The sequence below is a fragment of the Phocoena phocoena genome, chromosome 6 (assembly GCF_963924675.1).
Source record: "Phocoena phocoena chromosome 6, mPhoPho1.1, whole genome shotgun sequence".
Lineage (NCBI taxonomy): Eukaryota > Metazoa > Chordata > Mammalia > Artiodactyla > Phocoenidae > Phocoena > Phocoena phocoena.
This window is the reverse complement of record NC_089224.1, coordinates 47071089-47094135: the sequence shown is the minus strand read 5'-3', so window position 1 is coordinate 47094135 and position 23047 is coordinate 47071089. Positions and strand designations below refer to the sequence as shown.

General features: G+C 41.4%; 1 protein-coding gene across 3 annotated transcripts in view; it reads right to left on the bottom strand.

Moving 5' to 3' along the window:
- SLC24A2 (solute carrier family 24 member 2) overlaps positions 1–23047 on the bottom strand; it is a 240652-nt gene that overhangs the window by 6781 nt on the left and 210824 nt on the right. For 2 of the 3 annotated variants that reach the window (XM_065879052.1, XM_065879053.1), the window contains 2 exons: positions 20268–20399; positions 4501–4590 (listed from right to left, as the gene is read on the bottom strand). In XM_065879052.1, coding sequence (XP_065735124.1) covers positions 4501–4590; positions 20268–20399 — 222 coding nt within the window. Of the gene's footprint in view, positions 1–4500; positions 4591–20267; positions 20409–23047 lie in introns of all 3 variants that reach the window. The other variant, XM_065879051.1, reaches the window with a different exon arrangement.

Genomic DNA, 23047 nt, shown 5'->3' with positions numbered 1-23047 from the left:
GCCCTGGGTGCAAATCCTAGCCTGCCACTCCTTGGGCACAGTGGCCAACTTCCCTGAGTCTCAGTTTTTCTCATGTGTAAAATGGGGATAATAATATCTACCCTCAGAGTTGTTGGGATGATTGCATGTGATGATGCATATAAAGCAAATAGCAACTAGTGTCAGGCATAAAGAAAATGTTCAATAAATATCAGCTGTGATAACTCAGACACTACTCCTGTCCCTCTCCAACATATCAGAGTGCAACCCTCAGGGTTCCGGCAGCAGGGACAGAAGCTGGTTTAGCAGGGTCAGTTTACAAAGTGGGAAGTCACGTGAATCATGACGAATTTTCACTGTACATCAAAACCCTGATGACTCTGGGTGGCTCTAGAAACACTTTCACTGAAGGAGAACCCGTTTTCAGAAGCTCATTGTGAGTCTATTTCACTGAAGTGGGCTTTTGGCGAGTCAGAGGCAAGGTGATGGGTGCATGGATGGGACAGCACTCTAATCAAATCGGGGAGCATCAGAGGAGTTTACAGCTAGAAAGGACCTCAGTAGTCTCTTGGGGGAAATTCTTTTGTTTTCTAATAGAAATAAATAACAAGGCCGCTCAGAATCCATATCCAGTGCTGCTCCAATATTCCATGATCCAGTTCCTTGCTGTGGTTTAGTGAGGATCTGCAAAATGTCATATTGGCTAAATGAGACATGAGGTTGTATCTGACTCTTAGCATTAACCGAGAATTAACATTCAATTAACTAGATGAGGGATAGATTTTAATCACAGGTTTTCTTCACCCATGAAATTTACTAAGATGAAGATTCAAGATGTAATAGCAAAAAACTCCCCAAACTAAAGGAAAGTATGCACAAAGTGTTTTATGTGAAGGGCATTTATTTTTGGCCAAACAGTAGCCAAATAATTGTATTAACTAGCATTTATTATTGGTAAAACTGTGGATAACAAAATAGTTGAGCACCAAATGGTGCACTTGTTATCTTTATAGCTTTTACAGTTTAGAAGTACAAATGACAGAATTAGAGCTACAGACTTAGAACAGAATCTGCTATTTTGATCAGCTGTCTGGATATTTTGAAAGAGAAAAGCATTTCTTTGGAGAAAAGAAAGAGGAACTTCTCATTCATTATTTACTAGTAAGGCTTCTCTTTATGCACTTTATATTTCTGGGCTTTTTTTAGTAATTATTATTGTTCCAGGCATTGTGTTTGTATTTATCTACAAGGGAATGAAAAGGAAACAGGATTGTGGAATGAAGATAATCATTAAAGAGTAGAGAAAGAGATGGAAGCCTGTAGGATGATGTTTCCTAGGATGACTAAAGAGAAATATCTAGAAAACAATAGATTCCAATAAGTGAAAAAAATAACTTTTTTTCCTTTATCAGTACATGGAAGAATAAAAATGATTATTAGGAAAGGCCATTATATGTCTATAAATGGCAAACAAGCACTCCTTTTAGCCTGGAAATCTGGAGGCTGAGAAGCTGCTTACCTTCTGCAATGATTTCTGTTGGGTATCGGTAGCAAACATCTTTCAACAAATGTAGAAAATAATGACTTCGGGGCAAACAGAACTTCTTCAGGGGGCTGAGGATTTTTTGGAAATATTAAGGAAGAGTAATCTGAGGTCAAATGTCAGTAAAATAACTCTGATAGGAATAATATAAAATATATTGTAGGAATAATGCTTGGTTTATCAGCCAACATTTCCAGTGGATTTTGTTAGTGATGCCATATCTTCTTTCTGAAGAAATTAAGGTGGAATTTCCATACAGTAAAATTCACCCTTTAAAAAGAGCATACTGTTCTGTGAGCTTTGACAAATATATGCAGTCCTGTTTCTCCACATCCTCATCAACAAATGGTATTGTCTGTCTTTTTGGTTGTAGGCATCCTAATGGTTGTGAAGTGGTATCTTATGTTTATTTTTATTGATTGATTGATTGATTGCGGTACGTGGGCCTCTCACTGTTGTGGCCTCTCCCGCTGCAGAGCACAGGCTCCGGACGCGCAGGCTCAGCGGCCATGGCTCACGGGCCCAGCCGCTCCGTGGCATGTGGGATCCTCCCGGACCGGGGCACGAACCCGTGTCCCCTGCAGCGGCAGGCGGACTCCCAACCACTGCGCCACCAGGGAAGCCCCTTATGTTTATTTTTGAACAACTTTATTGAGATATAATTCACATACCCTAAAAGTCACCCATTTAAAGTATATGATTCAGCGGTTTTTTAGTATATTTATAGAGATGTGCAACTATCACCAGAATTTAAGTTCAATTTTTCCTCATTCCAAGAAGAAACTCTATATCCGTTAGCAGTCACTTCCCATAGCCCTCCAACCCCCCCAACCCTAGGCACCTGTTACCTACTTTCTGCCTCTACAGATTTGCCTGTTATTCACATTTCATATAAATGGAATCACAGCATGTGATCTCTTGTGACTGGCTGTTTTCACTTAGCATAATATTTTAGAGGTTCATTTACACTGTAGCATGTATCTGTATTTCATTCATTTTTATTGTAGAATAATATTCCATTGTGTGGCTATCCCACATTTTATTTACCCATACAAGTTGATGGACACCTGGATTGTTTCTACTTTTTGGCCATTATGAATGATGCGGCTGTGAACATTTGTGTATAAATTGTGCAGATGTTTTCATTTCTCTTGGGTATATAGACAGTGGAATGACTGGCTCATATGGTAACTCTGTGCTTAACATTTTGTGGAACTGCCAAGCTGTCTACAAAGTGGCTGCACTGTTTTACATTCTTACCAGAAACATATCAGGGTTCCAATTTCTATACATCCTCTCTAACACTTGTTATTTTCTGTCTTTTTGATTAAGTCCATCCAAGTGAGTGTGAAGTGGTATCTCACTGTGGTTTTAATTTGCATTCTCTAATGAATAATGATGTTCAATATCTTTTCTTGTGCTTATTAGCCGTCTGCATACCTTTCTTGGTGAAATATCTACCCAAATCTTTTGTCCATCTTAAACATTAAGATGCCTGTAGACGCTTGCCTTTCTATCATTGAGCGTTAAGAGCTTTTTATATATCCTGGATACAAGTGCTTTATCAGAGAGATATGATTTGCAAATATTTTCTCTCAGTCTGTGGTTTGTCTTTCCAACTTTTTGGGTTTTTTTTTGGGCTGTGCCACGTGGCTTATGGGATCTCAGTTCCCCAACCAGGGACTGAACCTGGGCCCTCGGCAGTGAGAGTGCAGAGTTCTAACCACTGGACAGGCAGGGAATTCCCTGTCTTTTCATTTTTTAAATGAGGTTTTCTGAAGAGCAGAAGTTTTACTTTTGATGACATTTAGTTAATCAATTTTTTTTTTTATGGATCATGGTTTGGTGTTATATCATAGAACTCTTTGCCTATCCCACGGTTATGGGGATTTTCTCTTTTCTTCTAGATGTTTTTAGCTCTTATGTTTAGAACTATCGTGCATTTTGAGTTAAGTTTTGAGTATTGCAGGTGGTAAATGTCTAAGTTCATTTATTTTGGCATACAGAAATCCAATTATTCCAGCAGCATTCGTTGAGAACTCTATCCACATATGTCCTTGGTGTATATTTCCTTATTTCAAATTGCTATATTTTATTTCTGTTAAGAAGTATAATAATTTTAAGGGTATATTAGACAAAGAATACAAGTGGGCAGTTGGAATTTATGTAGGTTATAATAGAGATTAAAAGCATGAGTTTTGGAGCTCCAGAGTGCTGGGTTAGACTCTCAGTCCTGCTTTTTACTACCTAAATGATCCTGGGCATTTTTTTTTTTAATTAGCTCTAAGCTTAACTCTTTATCTGTAAACTGTGGATAATAATAGTACCTCCCTCATAGAAATTATACCCATGTACAAGGACAAAGGGATGTGAATTACCTGGCATGTAGTATACATTCAATCAATAATGGTAACCATTACTGTCTTTGAGAATGTAAGACCTTTGCATCGCATTCCTCCATTCATGTGTTGCAACAAAATTCCTGAGAGTTTATTCTGGTGATGGGCATTATGACTGGTATTGAATTAAAAGTAGTAAAAGGGAAATACATCATCATTTTTGTAAATGGAGGCTCAAGGAAGAGACCATTTTGTCTCCAGTTCTTCTCCTAAGAGCCAGTTGGATGAGAACATGAGGTGAGTGGCTGCCCAAGAGAAAGTAAGTGCTGCTGAGTCAGGAAAAACTCTGACATTCCTCCAGGCCTGGGTTGGCCTGGCTTCAGGCTTTAGAGGGCAAGAAGCAGTGAGACTTGCCTTTCTTCCACATGGCTGTCTGGGGCTACGCCGATTTGAGTCCACGCTATAGGGAAAGGCCAGGAGACGAGGGAAAGTTAAGTGGAATAAATTCCTTTAGTCCTGGAATATGTAATTTGTTAGATGCAATACTGTTGTGACGGTTTCAGAAAGCAAACACACTGGTTAGCCACTTAGCAACCAAGAGAAAATCCAGGCAGATGTGTGTCACTCTCAAGGCATTACCTGATGTGCCCACCAGACCATCAAGTAAGAGAATACTGCGATCCAGGTGATGGAGCCGAAGAACGTGATGGGGAAAAACTTCCTTGATGACTGAAAGAGAACCAGAAAGAGGAGAGAATGTGAGTGCTAACTGAGGTGATCTGCTAGCTCAAAGCTAAGACCACCAATTCAGCTACTTCTCCCTCACTGCCTGCAGTCCTGGTAGAATTAGCAATAAATGACCAAGCATTGGTCAAGCTGGGACGTTAAGATTCTCTCTTGAGAATGTGAAATTGGTGGAAGCCGAACCATCCCAAAGCTAGTTTCTGAGATGGAAGTCTTTTGAGGAGAATGTCTGTTCCTGTTGCTGGTTTCTCAGAGGCTCTCTGCTCCTGCCCTTTCCAAGGCTTGGTTTCTCAGTCTTGCCTTCAATCCCTCAATTCCCCACATTCTCTCTCCCTCTCCTGCTCCCTTTTCTACCTTCTCTTCAATTTCATGAGAATCAGTTTCTGTTGCTTCAACCCATGTATCCTAATAATCCATATGCCAGAAAGCCTACAGGATTAATTACATTTTATAAGAAGGATCAATCGTTTCCAAAATACACTGGCTCATTTTACAGTCCCGTGAATTATGAGGAAAAGCCACACAGAAGGAGCCATCACCACAATTAATACAGATTCCTGAGGATGGCCAGTCTCCAGGACGTTGGAGCCACACAAGTATCAACAGCAGATGCTCACTTGTGCTGCTCTCCAGGGGGTGGCACAGTAGACGTTCTTGGGAATGCTTTTTCTCCTGTTCTCCACCCCTAACTATGTTGTATCCTATTATGCTTCTAGCCCTGGGCTTTGTGCAATCTCAGGCTTATAGTATGAGCACTTTCAAAGTTTCTTTCAAACATCAGCCAAAATCAGACACCCAAAATGCAGTGTTTCTTATCCATCCCACTATAGGGAAATCCACGCTTGCACCGGATGGTAGTGGTGTCCTGTTGATGCCCTTTCTGCAAAACTGGGATCCTTTAAAACATGCTCAGATAACAGGATGCTCTCAGAGAGTCTCTCATTTATTATTGCCAAACACTTTTTCTTTCAAAGCTTTCCACTTTGAGAAACAATCTCATTTTTTGCTTTGATAACACCATCCAATTTTGTCCAGAGAAATGAATCCTGGAGTTGACCTGGATGAAAGCTATCTCACTTGTCTGAAGAGCTGACCTTGGGCAGTCACATAGAACACTTCTGCCATGGCTTTTGAGAGCTTCATTAAAAGGAAAAGGTAAACCTGTGTCTGGTAATCTTTTGAATATCTTTAATGATGAACACAGTCGATTGCCCCAAAAAGGCTTATATTCTTTCTATTAATTTCAAGTTTTTAATATGTTTTCATTATCATTCACATGGTTCTATTAAATTTCACAATAACCATATTTCTTTCTTTCAGTGGTTGTGGTTTTTTTCTTGGGCCTTTTGTTAGCTGGGATGTCTGGAAGACCAGTGGGCTTGATTAAATTGGAGAAAGCATTAACCACGGTGAGTAGCTACAACCTTATTCTTAAATGCTTCCCCCTACTCCTTCCCTTTCTTAGAAGGAAAATATTTCAGCCAAAGACTCAGACTCCTTCTGGGGACCTAAGCACTATTTAATGGGTTATGGGAAAAAAGGCATCAATTTTTCAAAGTGGAGCTTGAGACATTCACTTTGAAAGCAAATTCCTTTAAAGCAAGGGGTTCAGCGGATTCTGGAGACCAGATTCCCTGAGCCTTGGAATTGCCAGTGCCAAGAAATCAATTTTTCCCAGGCAAGGCAATCAGCTGATTAGAGTCCCTATTCTTTTCCTCTGGCCACAAGTCACTGTTTCAGGATCCTAGGTGTGATGAGGGCTTCATCGCCCACGCCATGCTCTATCACAGGGAAGAGAAGGGCCCCCTCTTGTGATGTGGGACCACCCATGTGGTTTGAGCAGTAGCCAATCCTTAGCTTGATTTTGAGCATCCTGGGAGGGAACGGAGTACCATCTCCACACTTTATGACATGGCACATGGACTGGATATCCTGGGAGAGTCCTCATTTCATAGGTATGGCCCCTTTCCAGGTTAGCTCACTTACTAAGTATGTAACTATTATTTTATTATTTAATTTTTTGGTACCTTTGCATGTCTGTTCATTGATACAGCATCACAAGTCAGAATCAAATTATTTGAACATATTTCTCATCTAAAAAATATCATCCCTGAACCATAGACCATTCCCCAGTCAAAAGGCAGAAAGTAAGGCATCGGACTAAGGATTTAAAGGTACTAAGTTTACACCAACATATTGAAAATCTCTGTGTTTCAAAATTTGATGCTCATGAGTCTTCATCAAGAAGCCAGGTAGTCATTAGTGGACATCTAAATGTACCTAGTATTGGATTAGGAACTCACTGAAAAAAAAAAGGTTTAAAAATATTTTTTCTTTGTAAAATTTCAGATCTTCATCATTAACTAGGGGTAGGTAAAGGCTGGGCACTTACGCTGTACCCAGATCTTGAACTAGACATGAAATTCAAATCTAGGTCTCTCTGACTATATAAGCACGCATTCCTAGATGTTAGGAATCTAGGTTATACTCATTCCTAAAGAAAGACAGGGCCAATAATGCTCAAAATATACCCGACTTTGGACACATAATGATCATCATAATACTAGCCTATGCTCTGAATGTCAGCAAATAAAGAGCCTCAGGGAAATACAGACTAGCATTCCAGCTGTACAACCGTCTGCCTCACCCAGCCTCCCATATTGTTCCTGCTTTGGAAGCATCAACCTTTCATGCATCAACAGTTTGGTTAAGCGTTTCCCCGACTGTCAAAGTACCTTACCATTTCCAATCTCACAGCCCAGGTAATGCCTTCTTTCGTTTTTTTCTGGACTATTTCCCTTCTTCGGACTCTGTGGTCTCATTCCAGTTATCACTGCCCAGTAGCACGTGTATTCTTATTTAGTTACCAGTCTCATTGGAAGGAAGAAAAGAGCTCCTGAAGCCAAGGTCTGATGTGTCAATTTATGGTTAGTAATGGCGGCTCATCCTGACATCTGCTGGGATGGACCTCATACCAAGCAGCAAAAAGCAAATTGTATCCATGCGTTGGCTGGCACATGTGTCCGTTTTGTTCCAATGTAATGGTTTACTTGTATAATTGACAGCTAATGTTCTCATTAGAAGTTTTTAGTACATCAGAGTGATATTTTCTTGGCTTAAAAAACATTACTGGACATTAGCTGGTCGCACAAATTGGCCATCTCCTAACTTACTTTCGACAAATATTCACTAAGCATCTCCTCTGTGCAAGGTTCTGGGGCATACATATTTAACAGAGTTCTCCAAAGCAATCCTGTTAAAGATTAAAAGTATGGTCTCTGGATTACTATGACCAGTACTGAAATCCTTGCTCATCAATTACCAGCTCTGTGCCCTGAGACAAATTATTTAATCGTTCTAAATCTCAGTTTCTTTCTCTGTAAAATGGGAGGAATAACAATGTCTAGTAGTTTTGAGGACTTCCACACACATGAAGTGTCTAGCAAACTGCCTGGCACAGAACAAGTGCTTGGATAGTAATGGCAGATGTTATTAGACAATATTAAGCTCATTTTGATTTTTAAGAGTTAAGAAAGGTGAAAGTGACTGCAGAGATATGGCCTAGAGTCTTGGCTTTGCTTCTTATTAGCTGGTTTTGCTTGGACAAGTCACTCAACTTCTCAGGGCCTCAATCACTCCATCCTTGCTAGAACCGTGCTTGGTACATAGTAGACACAATAAATACTTGGTGAATGAACCAATGCATGATAGAAACTGCAAAAACCTAGCTGGGTTCTGAAGCACCTTCCTAGCTCTGATGGGTCATATTTTGATATCTCATGAGATGCATTCTTGTTTTGTAAGAACATCCATCCTAGGCCATGAGAAAATAAAACTTTTGGGGTCTTTGTTTCCTTTATGATTTTCAATTTTCATCAAAGACATATTCCTCATTAAGGTTTGCATCTCAGTTCTTGTACTTCTAAAAGCCATTAATTTAAGAAAACTATAAAAGTGAAGCCCACCATTAATTACCTGAGCTGGAAATATGCATAATTCAACAAGCACTATCATATAATTTGCATATAAATGAAGTGTAAATAAAAGCAAGTGGGAGTACTATTTACTCTGAAACTAGATGTATACCTTAAAAAAAAATCGGGGAGGGGAAGATGGTGGAAGAGTAAGATGTGGAGATCACCTTCCTCCCCACAGATACACCAGAAATACATCTACACGTGGAGTAACTCCTACAGAACACCTACTGAATGCTGGCAGAAGACCTCAGACCTCCCAAAAGGCAAGAAACTCCCCATGTACCTGGGTAGGGCAAAAGAAAAAAAGAAAAAAGACACAAAAGAATAGGGACGGGACCTGCACCAGTGGGAGGGACCTGTGAAGGAGGAAAGGTTTCCACACACTAGGAAGCCCCTTTGCGGGCGGAGGCAGAGGGGGGAGCTTTAGAGCCACGGAGGAGAGCACAGCAACAGGGGTGCAGAGGGCAAAGCGGGGAGATTCCCGCACAGAGGATTGGTGCCGACCAGCACTCACCAGCCCGAGAAGCTTGTCTGCTCACCTGCCGGGGTGGGCGGGGCTGCGAGCTGAGGCTCAGGCTTTGGTCGGAGAGCAGGGAGAGGACTGGGGTTGGCTGCGTGAACACAGGCTGAAGGGGTTAGTGCACCACGGCTAGCCGGGAGGGAGTCCGGGAAAAGGTCTGGAGCTGCTGAAGAGGCAAGAGACTTTTTCTTCCCTCTTTGTTTCCCAGTGCGTGAAGAGAGGGGTTTAAGAGCGCTACTTAAAGGAGCTCCAGAGACGGGCGCAAGCCGCGGCTGAAAGCACGGACCCCAGAGACGGGCGGGAGACGCTAAGGCTGCTGCTGCCGCCACCAAGGGGCCTGTGTGCAAGCACATGTCACTATCCACACCCCCCTTCCGGGGAGCCGGTGCAGCCCGCCACTGCCAGGTTCCCGGGATCCAGGGACAACTTCCCAAGGAGAACGCACGGCGCGCCTCAAGCTGGTGCAACATCACGCCAGCCTCTGCCGCCGCAGGCTCGCCCTGCATTCCGTGCCCCTCCCTCCCCCCGGCCTGAGTGAGCCAGAGCCCCCGAATCAGCGGCTCCTTTAACCCCGTCCTGTCTGAGCAAAATACAGACGCCCTCCGGCGACCTACACGCAGAGGCGGGGCCAAATCCAAAGCTGAACCCTGGGAGCTGTGAGAACAAAGAAGAGAAAGGGAAATCTCTCCCAGCAGCCTCAGGAGCAGCGGATTAAAGCCCCACAATCAGCTTGATGTACTGTGCATCTGGGGAATACATGAATAGACAACGAGTCATCCCAAATTGAGGAGCCGTGTGGATGAAAGGCTCTTGGTGCTGCAGCCAGGAGTCAGTGCTGTGCCTCTGACGTGGGAGAGCCAACTTCAGGACACCGGTCCACAAGAGACCTCCCAGCTCCACATAATATCAAACGGCGAAAATCTCCCAGAGATCTCCATCTCGACACCAGCACCCAGCTTCACTCAACAACCAGCAAGCTACAGTGCTGGACACCATATGCCAAACAACTAGCAAAACAGGAACACAACCCCACCCATTAGAGAGGCTGCCTAAAATCATAATAAGTCCACAGACACCCCAAAACACACCACCAGATGTGGACCTGCCCACCAGAGAGACAAGATCCAGCCTCATCCACCAGAACACAGGCACTAGTCCCCTCCACCAGGAAGCCTACACAACCCACTGAACCAACCTCAGCCACTGGGGACAGACATCAAAAACAATGGGAACTACGCACCTGCAGCCTGCAAAAAGGAGACCCCAAACACAGTAAGATAAGCAAAATGAGAAGACAGAAAAACACAGCAGATGAAGGAGCAAGATACAAACGCACCAGACCTAACAAATGAAGAGGAAATAGGCAGTCTACCTGAAAAAGAATTCAGAATAATGATAGTAAAGATGATCCAAAATCTTGGAAATAGACAAAATGGAAGAAACATTTAACAAGAACCTAGAAGAACTAAAGATGAAACAAACAATGATGAACAATGCAATAAATGAAATTAAAAATACTCTAGATGGGATCAATAGCAGAATAACTGAGGCAGAAGAATGGATAAGTGACCTGGAAGATAAAATAGTGGAAATAACTACTGCAGAGCAGAATAAAGAAAAAAGAATGAAAAGAACTGAGGACAGTCTCAGAGACCTCTGGGACAACATTAAATGCACCAACATTTGAATTATAGGGGTTCCAGAAGAAGAAGAGAAAAAGAAAGGGACTGAGAAAATATTTGAAGAGATTATAGTTGAAAACTTCCCTAATATGGGAAAGGAAATAGTTAATCAAGTCCAGGAAGCACAGAGAGTCCCATACAGGATAAATCCAAGGAGAAATACCCCAAGACACATATTAATTAAACTGTCAAAAATTAAATACAAAGAAAGCATATTAAAAGCAGCAAGGGAAAAACAACAAATAACACACAAGGGAATCCCCATAAGGTTTACAGCTGATCTCTCAGCAGAAACTCTGCAAGCCAGAAGGGAGTGGCAGGACATAATGAAAGTGATGAAGGAGAAAAACCTGCAACCAAGATTACTCTACCCAGCAAGGATCTCATTCAGATTTGATGGAGAAATTAAAACCTTTACAGACAAGCAAAAGCTGAGAGAATTCACCACCAAACCAGCTTTACAATAAATGCTAAAGGAACTTCTCTAGGCAAGAAACACAAGAGAAGGAAAAGACCTATAATAACGAACCCAAAACAATTTAGAAAACGGGAATAGGAACATACATATCAATAATTACCTTAGATGTAAATGGACTAAATGCTCCCACCAAAAGACACAGATTGGCTGAATGGATACAAAAACAAGACCCATATATATGCTGTCTACAAGAGACCCACTTCAGACCTAGAGACACATACAGACTGAAAGTAAGGGGATGGAAAAAGATATTCCATGCAAATGGAAACCAAAAGAAAGCTGGAGTAGCAATTCTCATATCAGACAAACTAGACTTTAAAATAAAGACTATTAGAAGAGACAAAGAAGGACACTACATAATGATCAAGGGATCGATCCAAGAAGAAGATATAACAATTGTAAATATTTATGCACCCAACATAGGAGCACCTCAATACATAAGGCAAATACTAACAGCCATAAAAGGGGAAATCGACAGTAACACATTCATAGTAGGGGACTTTAACACCCCACTTTCACCAATGGACAGATCATCCAAAATGAAAATAAATAAGGAAACACAAGCTTTAAATGATACATTAAACAAGATGGACTTAATTGATATTTATAGGCCATTCCATCCAAAAACAACAGAATATACGTTTTTCTCAAGTGCTCATGGAACATTCTCCAGGATAGATCATATCGTGGGTCACAAATCAAGCCTTGGTAAATTTAAGAAAATTGAAATTGTATCAAGTATCTTTTCCAACCACAACGCCATGAGACTAGATATCAATTACATGAAAAGATCTGTAAAAAATACAAACACATGGAGGCTAAACAATACACTACTTAATAAAGAAGTGATCACTGAAGAAATCAAAGAGGAAATAAAAAAATACCTAGAAACAAATGACAATGGAGACACGACGACCCAAAACCTATGGGATGCAGCAAAAGCGGTTCTAAGAGGGAAGTTTATAGCAATACAAGCCCACCTTAAGAAACAGGAAACCTCTCGAATAAACAACCTAACCTTGCACCTAAAGCAATTAGAGAAAGAAGAAGAAAAAACCCCAAAGTTAGCAGAAGGAAAGAAATCATAAAAATCAGATCAGAAATAAATGAAAAAGAAATGAAGGAAACAATAGCAAAGATCAATAAAACTACAAGCTGGTTCTTTGAGAAGATAAACAAAATAGATAAACCATTAGCCAGACTCATCAAGAAAAAAAGGGAGAAGACTCAAATCAATAGAATTAGAAATGAAAAAGGAGAAGTAACAACTGACACTGCAGAAATACAAAAGCTCATGAGAGATTACTACAAGCAACTTTATGCCAATAAAATGGACAACCTGGAAGAAATGGACAATTCTTAGAAATGCACAACCTGCCAAGACGGAATCAGGAAGAAATAGAAAATATGAACAAACCAGTCACAAGCACTGAAATTGAAACTGTGATTAAAAATCTTCCAACAAACAAAAGCCCAGGACCAGATGGCTTCACAAGGCAAATTCTATCAAACATTTAGAGAAGAGCTAACACCTATCCTTCTCAAAGTCTTCCAAAATATAGCAGAGGGAGGAACACTCCCAAATTCATTCTACGAGGCCAGCATCACCTTGATACCAAAACCAGACAAGGATGTCACAGAGAAAGAAAACTACAGGCCAATGTCACTGATGAACATAGATGCAAAAATTCTCAACAAAATACTAGCAAACAGAATCCAACAGCACATTAAAAGGATCACACACCATGATCAAGTGGGGTTTATTCCAGGAATGCAAAGATTCTTCAATATACGCAAATCTATCAATGTGATAAACCATATTAACAAATTGAAGGAGAAAAACCATATGATCATCTCAATAGGTGCAGAGAAAGCTTTTGAGAAAATTCAACACCCATTTATGATAAAAACCCTGCAGAAAGTAGGCATAGAGGGAACTTTCCTCAACATAATAAAGGCCATATATGACAAACCCACAGCCAAGATCATCCTGGATGGTGAAAAACTGAAAGCATTTCCACTAAGATCAGGAACAAGACAAGGTTGCCCACTCTCACCACTCTTATTCAATATAGTTTTGGAAATTTTAGTCACAGCAATCAGAGAAGAAACAGTAATAAAAGGAATCCAAATCAGAAAAGAAGAAGTAAAGCTGTCACCGTTTGCAGATGACATGATACTATACATAGAGAATCCTAAAGATGCTACCAGAAAACTACTAGAGCTAATCAATGAATTCGGTAAATTTGTAGGATACAAAATTAATGTACAGAAATCTCTTGCATTCCTATACACTAATGATGAAAACTCTGAAAGTGAAATCAAAGAAAACACTCCCATTTACCATTGCAACAAAAAGAATAAAACATCTAGGAATAAACCTACCTAAGGAGACAAAAGACCTGTATGCAGAAAATTATAAGACACTGATGAAAGAAATTAAAGATGATACAAATAGATGGAGAGATATACCATGTTCTTGGATTAGAAGAATCAACATTGTGAAAATGACTCTACTACCCAAAGCAATCTACAGATTCAATGCAATCCCTATCAAATTACCGCTGGCATTTTTCACAGAACTAGAACAAAAAATTTCACAATTTTTATGGAAACACAAAAGACCCCGAATAGCCAAAGCAATCTTAAGAACGTAAAACGGAGCTGGAGGAATCAGACTCCCTGACTTCAGACTATACTACAAAGCTACAGTAATCAAGACAGTATGGTACTGGCACAAAAACAGAAATATAGATCAATGGAACAGGATAGAAAGCCCAGAGATAAACCCACGCACATATGGTCACCTTATCTTTGATAAAGGAGGCAGGAATGTACAGTGGAGAAAGGACAGCCTCTTCAATAAGTGGTGCTGGGAAAACAGGACAGGTACATGTAGAAGTATGAGATTAGATCACTCCCTAACACCATACACAAAAATAAGCTCAAAATGGATTAAAGACCCAAATGTAAGGCCAGAAACTATCAAACTCTTAGAGGAAAACATAGGCAGAACATTCTATGACATAAATCACAGCAAGATCCTTTTTAACCCACCTCCTAGAGAAATGGACATAAAAACAAAAATAAACAAATGGGACCAAATGAAACTTCAAAGCTTTTGCACAGCAAAGGAAACCATAAACAAGAGCAGAAGACAACCCTCAGAATGGGAGAAAATAGTTGCAAATGAAGCAACTGACAAAGGATTAATTTCCAAAATTTACACGCAGCTCAATAACAAAAAAACAAACAACCCAATCCAAAAATGGGCAGAAGACCTAAACAGACATTTCTCCAAAGAAGATATAGAGACTGCCAACAAGCACATGAAAGAATGCTCAACATCATTGATCATTAGAGAAATGCAAATCAAAACTACAATGAGATATCATCTCACACCAGTCAAAATGGCAATTATCAAACAATCTAGAAACAATAAATGCTGGAGAGGGTGTAGAGAAAAGGGAACACTCTTACACTGCTGGTGGGAATGTGAATTGGTTCAGCCCCTATGGAGAACAGTATGGAGGTTCCTTAAAAAACTACAGACTACCATATGACCCAGCAATCCCACTACTGGGCATATACCCTGAGCAAACCAAAATTCAAAAAGAGTCATGTACCAAAATGTTCATTGCAGCTCCTTTACAATAGCCCGGAGATGGAAACAACCTAAGTGTCCATCATCGGATGAATGGATAAAGAAGGTGTGGCACATACATACAATGGAATATTACTTAGCCATAAAATTAAATGAAATTTAGCTATTTGTAATGAGGTGGATAGACCTAGAGTCTGTCATACAGAGTGAAGTCAGAAAGAGAAAGACAAATACCGTATGCTAACACATATATATGGGATTTAAGAAAAAGTAAATGTCATGAAGAACCTAGGGGTAAGACAGGAATAAAGACACAGACCTACTGGAGAATGGACTTGAGGATATGGGGAGGGGGAAAGGTGAGCTGTGACAAAGCGAGAGAGAGGCATGGACATATATACACTAACAAACGTAAGGTAGATAGCTAGTGGGAAGCAGCCACATAACACAGGGATATCAGCTCGGTGCTTTGTGACCACCTGGAGGGGTGGGATAGGGAGGGTGGGAGGGAGGGAGATGCAAGAGATATGGGAACATATGTATATGTATAACTGATTCACTTTGTTATAAAGCAGAAACTAACACACCATTGTAAAGCAATTATACCCCAATAAAGATGTTAAAAAAAAATCGTGTTGTCATTGTAATTATTGTCAAGGTTTGGGATGCTCATCTCCATGGGTAATTCAAAAACTACTCAGGAGGCAGAGCTGCCAGGCTCTGAGGAGTAGCAAGTGTCTATTAATTGATAGTTTTCTCTTCTGTCTCTCCTCTCCCTAGGTAATTTTTCAAGAGGCCCGTGTGGCAGGACATGAGGACAATGGTAGACTGCAAAAATGACCGTATCACTTTGCAATTCCTCCCATGAAGAGATGAGGTCTATTTCCCAAGCCTCTGAATCTAGGCTGGCCTTATGCCTTGCATTGACTAATAGAATGTGGTGGAAATGACAGTGTGCAGATTCTGAACTAGGTCTTTGTGGCTTTGTGGCTTTCATTTTCACTACTCTTTCATTTTCACTACATTCACTACTCCATCATGTGAATAAGCCCAGGTTAGCCTGCTTAAGGATACAAGACCAGTGGAACAGAGACAAGGTGTTCCAGCTGACACACGCCTACACCAACCAGCCCTCAGCCGTATAAGTAGCAGAACTGTCAGGCTGAGCCCCACCTAAATCACCAACTCACAGAATTATGGGCCCAAAAAATGCTTGTTGTTTTAAGCCACTAAGTTTTGGAGTGGTGTGTTACACAGCAAGAGCTAACTGACACAAGATCGAACCTAATGAAACTCTCCTGAGCTGTGCATGAGTAAGAAGCCACTTACTGGCCTTTGTATCAATCGGCATGCTTTCGTTCAGCATTTCACGTACGCAAAGAATGACCATATAACTCAAACCAGCATGTTTTGAGAGTAAACTCGGACTATCTCAGGCAAACGGGGATATATGGTCACCTTAAATTAGCAATATTGTACTGATAGTTATCTCTTTATGCTTTCCTGAATCACAGAATATCACCGCTGGCAGGGAATCTAGAGAGCTTTCTCCACGCCTGTATTTCACAGAGGAGAAAATATGGGGTCCAGAGTTGAGAAGTGACTTTCCCATGATTGCACAGCTCATGAATCGTGTGGGAAAAGCCACTGTAGTAAATGGTAGCGTGAGAACGCTCCAGAGTCAGGAGACTTGGGTTCGAGTCTAGCTGCTCTCACTAGTACAGCTGTGCAATCTTGCCCTGTAGTTCTATGTGGTCATGCTTTGTTTCCTCTACTGAGTTTAGAGCATCTTAAAAATGGGAATTGTGACTAATGTGTCTTTATATCTCTTTTAGGGCATAAGCCTGATGCCTGGCATATAATAGGTGCTCAGTAAATATTTGCCGAGGAAATCTAGAAACACCCAGTGTTCTACCTAGGAGTCTCATTTCTGCTTGGAACAGCACATGGTATACTCAGAAAGAAACAGAAAAAAATCCAGTCCATCCAGGGATGGCCCTTGGGGGTGCAGTGAGGAAAAGCCCCATTGGCTACCCCAGTGCACACTGCAGGGGCTGGCTCCCACGGGATGCTGCTCAGCGAATGACCAGTCAGCAGTACTACAGGGGGGACATCATGTTCAGCTGTACTTGCTTGCTTTGAACCCCTCAGGATAAGAGTATCAGCCTCTGTTTCGATCCAGGTAACTACAGCCATGGTGGAATCCTGTTTGCTGTCTAGGAGTTACAGGTTGAGAACTCTGATGTTCCCTAACAGTTTCCTTGACCTATCAGATCAGATCACGGAGGGGACGAACACTTTGCCAGCCTTTGCTCTAAGAGTCCCATGCAACCCTGAGATTCTAGGGCCTTGAGTCATAGGCAGCTTCCTCCCATTCCTGCACATCTTCCTGATGGCTTCAGCAGTTGTGTGCTGACATCAATCACTCATTCGTTAAAAATTTATTTATTTATTTTTTTTTGCGGTACGCAGGCCTCTCACTGCTGTGGCCTCTCCCGTTGCAGAGCACAGGCTCTGGACGCGGAGGCTCAGCGGCCATGGCTCACGGGCCCAGCCGCTCCGCAGCATGTGGGATCTTCCCAGACAGGGGCACGAACCCGTGTCCCCTGCATCGGCAGGCGGACTCTCAACCACTGCGCCACCAGGGAAGCCCTAAAAATTTATTTTTAAAATTATTATTAAAATTTTAAAATTGAGGTATAGTTGATTTATAATATTGTGTTAGTTTCAGGTGTACAGTACAGCAATTCAGTTATATATTGGGTTAGTCAAAAAGTTCGTTCAGCTTTAAGTGAAAATAAAAGACACATTTTTCATTTTCACCAAGAGTTTTATTGAACAATGTATTCACTAACCGAACGAAATTTTTGGCCAAACCAATATATATTATATGTATTCTTCTTCAGATTCTCTTCCCTTATAGGTTATTACAAGATATTGAGTATAGTTCCCTGTGCTATACAGCAGGTCCTTGTTAGTTATCTATTTGATAACATCAGTCAGTCTTATCAGTGAACCAGGCCCCTCTACTCTGGGCCATATCACTCTAGGCCTGCTGTGGGGATTTAGAAAACCCTGTCTGTCTCCCTCATTTTCCTCCCTGAGCTAAGCAAAAGCATTGGACTAAACAGCAGAGCAATGGCGACAGAAAGAGAGAGACAGAGAGAATGAGTGAGTGAGTGCATGTGAGCACACACATCTCAGAAATGTCAGTGTGATGGGAGCCAAGAAGAAACTGAACGCATTCCAGCTATTTGGCTGCAGGTTTCCCGGAAGCCAGGCCTTTGCATACAGCAGATGCTCTGTAACAGCATCTTGAACAAAGAAACCTAGTAGAGCACCTTAAGTGAGCCACACCTGCTACATTCACCCTTTCCTAGGAATCGTCTAATGTCAGGAGTCCTTAAATGAGGGGTCATTCCTGGCCTGTACTTGACAAGACAAGGCTCTCTATCAGGTTGGATTATTTCTAGGTCAGGGTAACGAGACAGGATTTTTCTCCAGTCTTTTTCAAGGGAGGAAGGTGTGATCATTACAGGGCTCTTGAAGAGGGATGCTACATTATGCTGGATGTTACCACAGTATTCTATTCCAAATGCTTTTAGAAATAATGTTTTCAGATTTCTACCTTCTGGCGTCAAGAAATATGAGGAAGAGGGGCTTCCCTGGTGGCGCAGTGGTTGAGAGTCCGCCTGCCGATGCAAGGGACACGGGTTCGTGCCCCGGTCCGGGAAGATCCCACATGCCGCAGAGCGGCTGGGCCTGTGAGCCATGGCCACTGAGCCTGCGCGTCCGGAGCCTGTGCTCCACAATGGGAGAGGCCACAGCAGTGAGAGGCCTGCGTACCACCAAAAAAAAAACAAAAGAAATATGAGGAAGAGCCCAAGCTGTGTGGTCACACGGGCCTGGGTCTGAATCTCAGCTCTATGACCTAGGAAGTGACCAGGCTTCAGCTAGTTAACTCTTTTTGCCTAAGTTTCTTTCTACTTATGCCAATTATATGTGTGTGTGTATATATATATATATATATATATATATATGTATATATATATATATATAATTATATATATATAGTGCAGGCATATATATATATATATATATATATATATATATATATATATATACATATGCCCATACTAGATGTTTTCTGAGATTTACAATAGAATTTATCGAGTATACCAAGGATAGAGCATGATACATAGTAGGTACACACTTTTGTTGAATGAGTATGTGTGTGTATAGGGCCATAATAAAAAGTAGAGCTGTTTCTCCTTATCTCTCATTAGTTCTTTCACCCTTTGGGACAGTGGCCCAGGAACCCAGTTTGACACTACTGGGAAAGGATGTTCTTTTGATTTGATCTACATTCAGATTGTACTTTGCTGATTATAAGATGGTATTGTGTTCACAGCATCCAGTACATAATAGCGGCAGATAATAATATTGATTATGGTAATGATAATACTGGTGGGAGCAGATCAGACATACAGGCATTTACACCAGACGAATGCATTTCTGGAAATTATTTTTTGAATCGAATGAATAATTCGTGTACACAAATATTCAACAAAATGTGAGTCACCCTTCTGCCTCAGACCTTCAGTTCCCCTTTGCAGAGACAATCACTGTAGTGGTTTTAAACCATGGTCACAAGTTCTCTGAAACTGCTGCCATCAAGGGTGTCATATGCTATAGGACACCGATATATTCTAGGGAGACTTCTTATCTCCTCCCCTTTAATCAAGACAGACTTATGACTGCTTTGAGTAGTAGGGTTCAGTGGAGGTGACTCTGTGACTGCTGAGACTAGGCCATCAGAGACAATGTAGCTTCTCCTTGTGTTGCTAGAACACTCACTCTTGGAGTCCTGATCTCTTATGTAAGACATCTAACTATCCCGATGCCTCCATACTGTGAGAAAACCCTAGTCACGTAGAGCGGCCACGTTAGGCTCTCCAGTAGACAATCCCAGCTGAGCCCAGAATTTGAATCATCTCTGCCCAGGTGCCAGAAACATGAGCCAGGACATCTCCAGATGATTCCAGCCCCCAGCCACTTGAGTCTTCCCAGCTGAGGCCCCAAACACTGTGGAGCAGAGACCAGCCATCCCCAGCGTGTCCATTTGAATTACGGATCCACAGGATCCACGAGCAGAATAAAATGGTTGTCATTTCATACCACTAAGTTTTGGGGTTGTTCATTACGTAGTTTCAACAGCCAGAACCATCACTATTATTGTGTATTTGTCCAGAGAAATTTCAGGCACATATATATGAATATACATGTGTATACGTCACCCCCTTTTCCTTTTAAGACAAGTAGAAGCAGGCTATGCATACTGCTATATGCTGCACTTTTTACAAGAAATTCATTTCAAAAAAAAAAAAAATGCTTTACTCACAGGTTTGCGAACATCAGGTAAGGTAATCCAGAGAGGAAACACTATGGGGAAAACAACCAGGAACGTGACTTGCTTGTGGGTATCGGAAGGCCAGGCCAGGCTGAGAGGCTGGTCCTCCTCGTCTTCACCCGTCTCTGTGGTCTGTTGTAGAAAGAGAGAGAGAGAGAATATGAACAAAAAAGACAATAACATCTGCAGGCCACAAAGCAAGGAGAGAAGTTCCGGATCTCATTAGGAGTTTTCTTGGGTCATCTCAGCTGCTTCATCCATGTAATTTTTAGGTTTGTAAGAGAACCCCACCTTGTCATAGTCTGAATCCCAGGAGCAAACAATGCATTGCTCAGCCATGAGAATTTAAGAACTTCCTTTCCTTTCCCTGAACACTCTCCAGCTTCTCACTTTCCTGAATTGATCCAACTGGAGTGGACTCTGATCCATGAACTTAGGAGAAGCCATACCTGCAGAGCAAAAGATCCCAATGCCAACTTTCTTCTCTCTTCTTGAGGAGAAAGCCACAGGATTCAGAATCCTTGGGAATACATTTTTTAAAATTAAAATAATTAAAAATCTTTTGTTTAGAACACTGATTTGGTGTGGGCAAATGAAAGTAACCACAGAAATCAGTCAGTAACAATACTCAACTCCCTTCAGTGACCCTGGGATAGTTAAGTTCATGGATTATTGTGTGGTTGTGAGTTTCTAACCTGCTTAATCACCTCGTTAAATTCTAAACCATTTTATTTCCGGCCAAAGGCTTATTATGCAAACATATATGTGCATTCACAGAGAAACAGAGTATGGAAGTAGAGGATGCTAAACCTGTGGGGGTCGAGCACACAGGGCTGCAGAGCCAGGGGGTAAACTTCAGAGTTTCTGACCTGGCAGCAAGCGGCCAGCGTATTATTCGCTGCCTGCTGAGGTCAGCAGCTTCTGAGGTCCCAGAGCTAGAAGGGACAGAAGGTGGATCAGGGCCTGGCAGGATGACCATTAGCCTGTCAGATGGGCCCTCCAAGCCTCCGAAACAGCACTGCAGACAGCATCAATCACTCCCTTCTCTGCTTGTTTAAAAATGAAAGTGCAGCAGCAGGACCAAGCGTCAGGTCTAAAAATATCAATAGGAACATTTCCATGGATGCTTCCTTTTGAGACCATATAAATAACCCACACAGGCTTCATACAGCTCCTGCCCTCCCCCCTGCCCCCCACCCATGGCTCTTGCTTCCAGCATCCTGTGCTATTTCAAGCAGCACTGAATCCCCCCAGCACTTCTCTCCCTAGGGAGGTGGTAAGTGGGCCAGGCTTGGGCAAGTTGTCTTAGAGGAAAAGGATAAGACTAGAGGCAGGGCTGGGTGTGAGGCCCGACTTGCTGCATGTTATTTTTTTTATTTTTTGCGGTACGCGGGCCTCTCACTGTTGTGGCCTCTCCCATTGCGGAGCACAGGCTCAGTGGCCATGGGCCAGCCACTTCCCGGACCGGGGCATGAACCCGTGTCCCTTGCATCGGCAGGCGGACTCTCAACCATTGCGCCACCAGGAAAGCCCATGTTATGTTTATTATTTATAATTTACACCCTAGTACTGCCAAAAGGATTTGTAGTGGTTTACACAATCACCCCCACTTTCTCTCCAGAAGTTAAAATTTAAAAAAAAATTATTTAAAAAAGCTAATCTTAAGCCATGCTGAAAAAGGTTCTTTCTCTTTCATGTATGTCCTTGGCAGTGGGTGAACGAATTTTAAACACCAAATATGAGGGAAATAAGAGGATTAGGGAATAAGGCAGAATTAGGAAGTCAGCGCAGTTTATTCGGGTTGTCTGGATCCTCATTAAATATACTTCTTATGCTCCCCATCTCTTTGCTATGCAATATGTTGGAAAAGAAGGAAGATCTAAAATCAGTAATCTACATTTCCACCTTAGGAAACTAGAAAAAGAAGAGCAAATTAAATCCAAAGTAAGCAGAAGAAAAGAAATAATAAACATTAGGGCAGAAATCAATAAAGTTCACCTAATCTATGACAAAGGAGGCAAGGATATACAATGGAGAAAAGACAGCTCTTCAATACGGGGTGCTGGGAAAACTGGTCAGCTGCATGTCAAAGAATGAAATTAGAACACTACCTAACACCATATGCAAAAGTAAACTCAGAATGGATTAAAGACCTAAATGTAAGACCAGACACTATAAAACTCTTAGAGAAAACAAAGGAAGAACACTCTTTGACATAAATCACAGCAAGATCTTTTTTGACCCCCCTCCTAGAGTAATGGAAATAAAAACAAAAATAAACAAATGGAACATAATGAAACTTACAATCTTTTGCACAGCAAAGGAAACTATAAACAATACGAAAAGACAACCCTAGAATGGGAGAAAATATTTGCAAATGAATCAATGGACAAAAGATTAATCTCCAAAATATATAAACAGCTCACGCAGCTCAATATTAAAAAAACAAACAACCCAATCAAAAAATGGGCAGGAGACCTAAACAGACATTTCTCCAAAGAAGACACACAGATGGCCAAGAAGCACATGAAAAGCTGCTCAACATCACTAATTATTAGAGAAACACAAATCAAAACTACAATGAGGTATCACCTCACACCAGTTAGAATGGGCATCATCAGAAAATCTACAAACAACAAATGCTGGAGAGGGTGTGGAGAAAAGGGAACCCTCTTGCACTGTTGGTGGGAATGTAAATTGATACAGCCACTATGGAGAACAGTATGGAGGCTCCTTAAAAAACTAAAAATTGAATTACCATATGATCCAGC